A 540-nucleotide genomic window follows, 5' to 3' on the forward strand; every position below is an offset into this window, starting at 1 on the left:
GCCTTACTTGAAATAACTGAAACAAAAGTTTACAAATGCATGCAAACTAGATATGTTCCGCACCTTCATGTTTGTGTTGGTCAACTGCGAGAACTGAACTGAAGGCCGAGAGCTCGATCTCGCTCTTATACGATTTCTGTTAAGAGTTTTTTTCTGTAAGAGTAATTTCTGTAAGAGTCGGCGAGTGGGAGAGCCAGATCAGGGGAAAGGGGGGTGGGGGAAGGAGTAGGGGGGAGGGGACGTCCAGTAAATAAACATTCCGCAAGCATTTTTCTATCATATTTTTGCGTGTTAACTTTCATAGATTTTTCAGGGAGAATGTGCTTATCATTACTATTTTTTAGACATTAGCCATCTTAGTGAAAGACAAAGAGAAACAGCTTCATTCTATTTTCAAAATGTTACACAGAGAAAGTGCTTTTTTCCCATAGCTGTCAGTCACGTCTATTCATTTGATAGAATTTGATTGATGAAAAATACAAATGAAAATGAAATTGAAGGTAAAACATCCGTGTGAAAATAATGGTTAAACCACTTTAT

The 540-nt window shown here is 37.6% G+C and overlaps 1 protein-coding gene across 1 annotated transcript in view; it reads right to left on the reverse strand.

The window, feature by feature from the left end:
- The window catches only part of LOC119582305 (pro-resilin-like), an 8,614-nt gene that overhangs the window by 1,940 nt on the left and 6,134 nt on the right, over positions 1–540 (reverse strand). The window contains exon 3 of the mRNA XM_037930520.1: positions 64–136. Coding sequence (XP_037786448.1) covers positions 64–136 — 73 coding nt within the window. The remainder of the gene's footprint in view (positions 1–63; positions 137–540) is intronic.

Source organism: Penaeus monodon, chromosome 15, assembly GCF_015228065.2.
Source record: "Penaeus monodon isolate SGIC_2016 chromosome 15, NSTDA_Pmon_1, whole genome shotgun sequence".
In the NCBI taxonomy this organism is placed as follows: Eukaryota; Metazoa; Arthropoda; class Malacostraca; order Decapoda; family Penaeidae; genus Penaeus; species Penaeus monodon.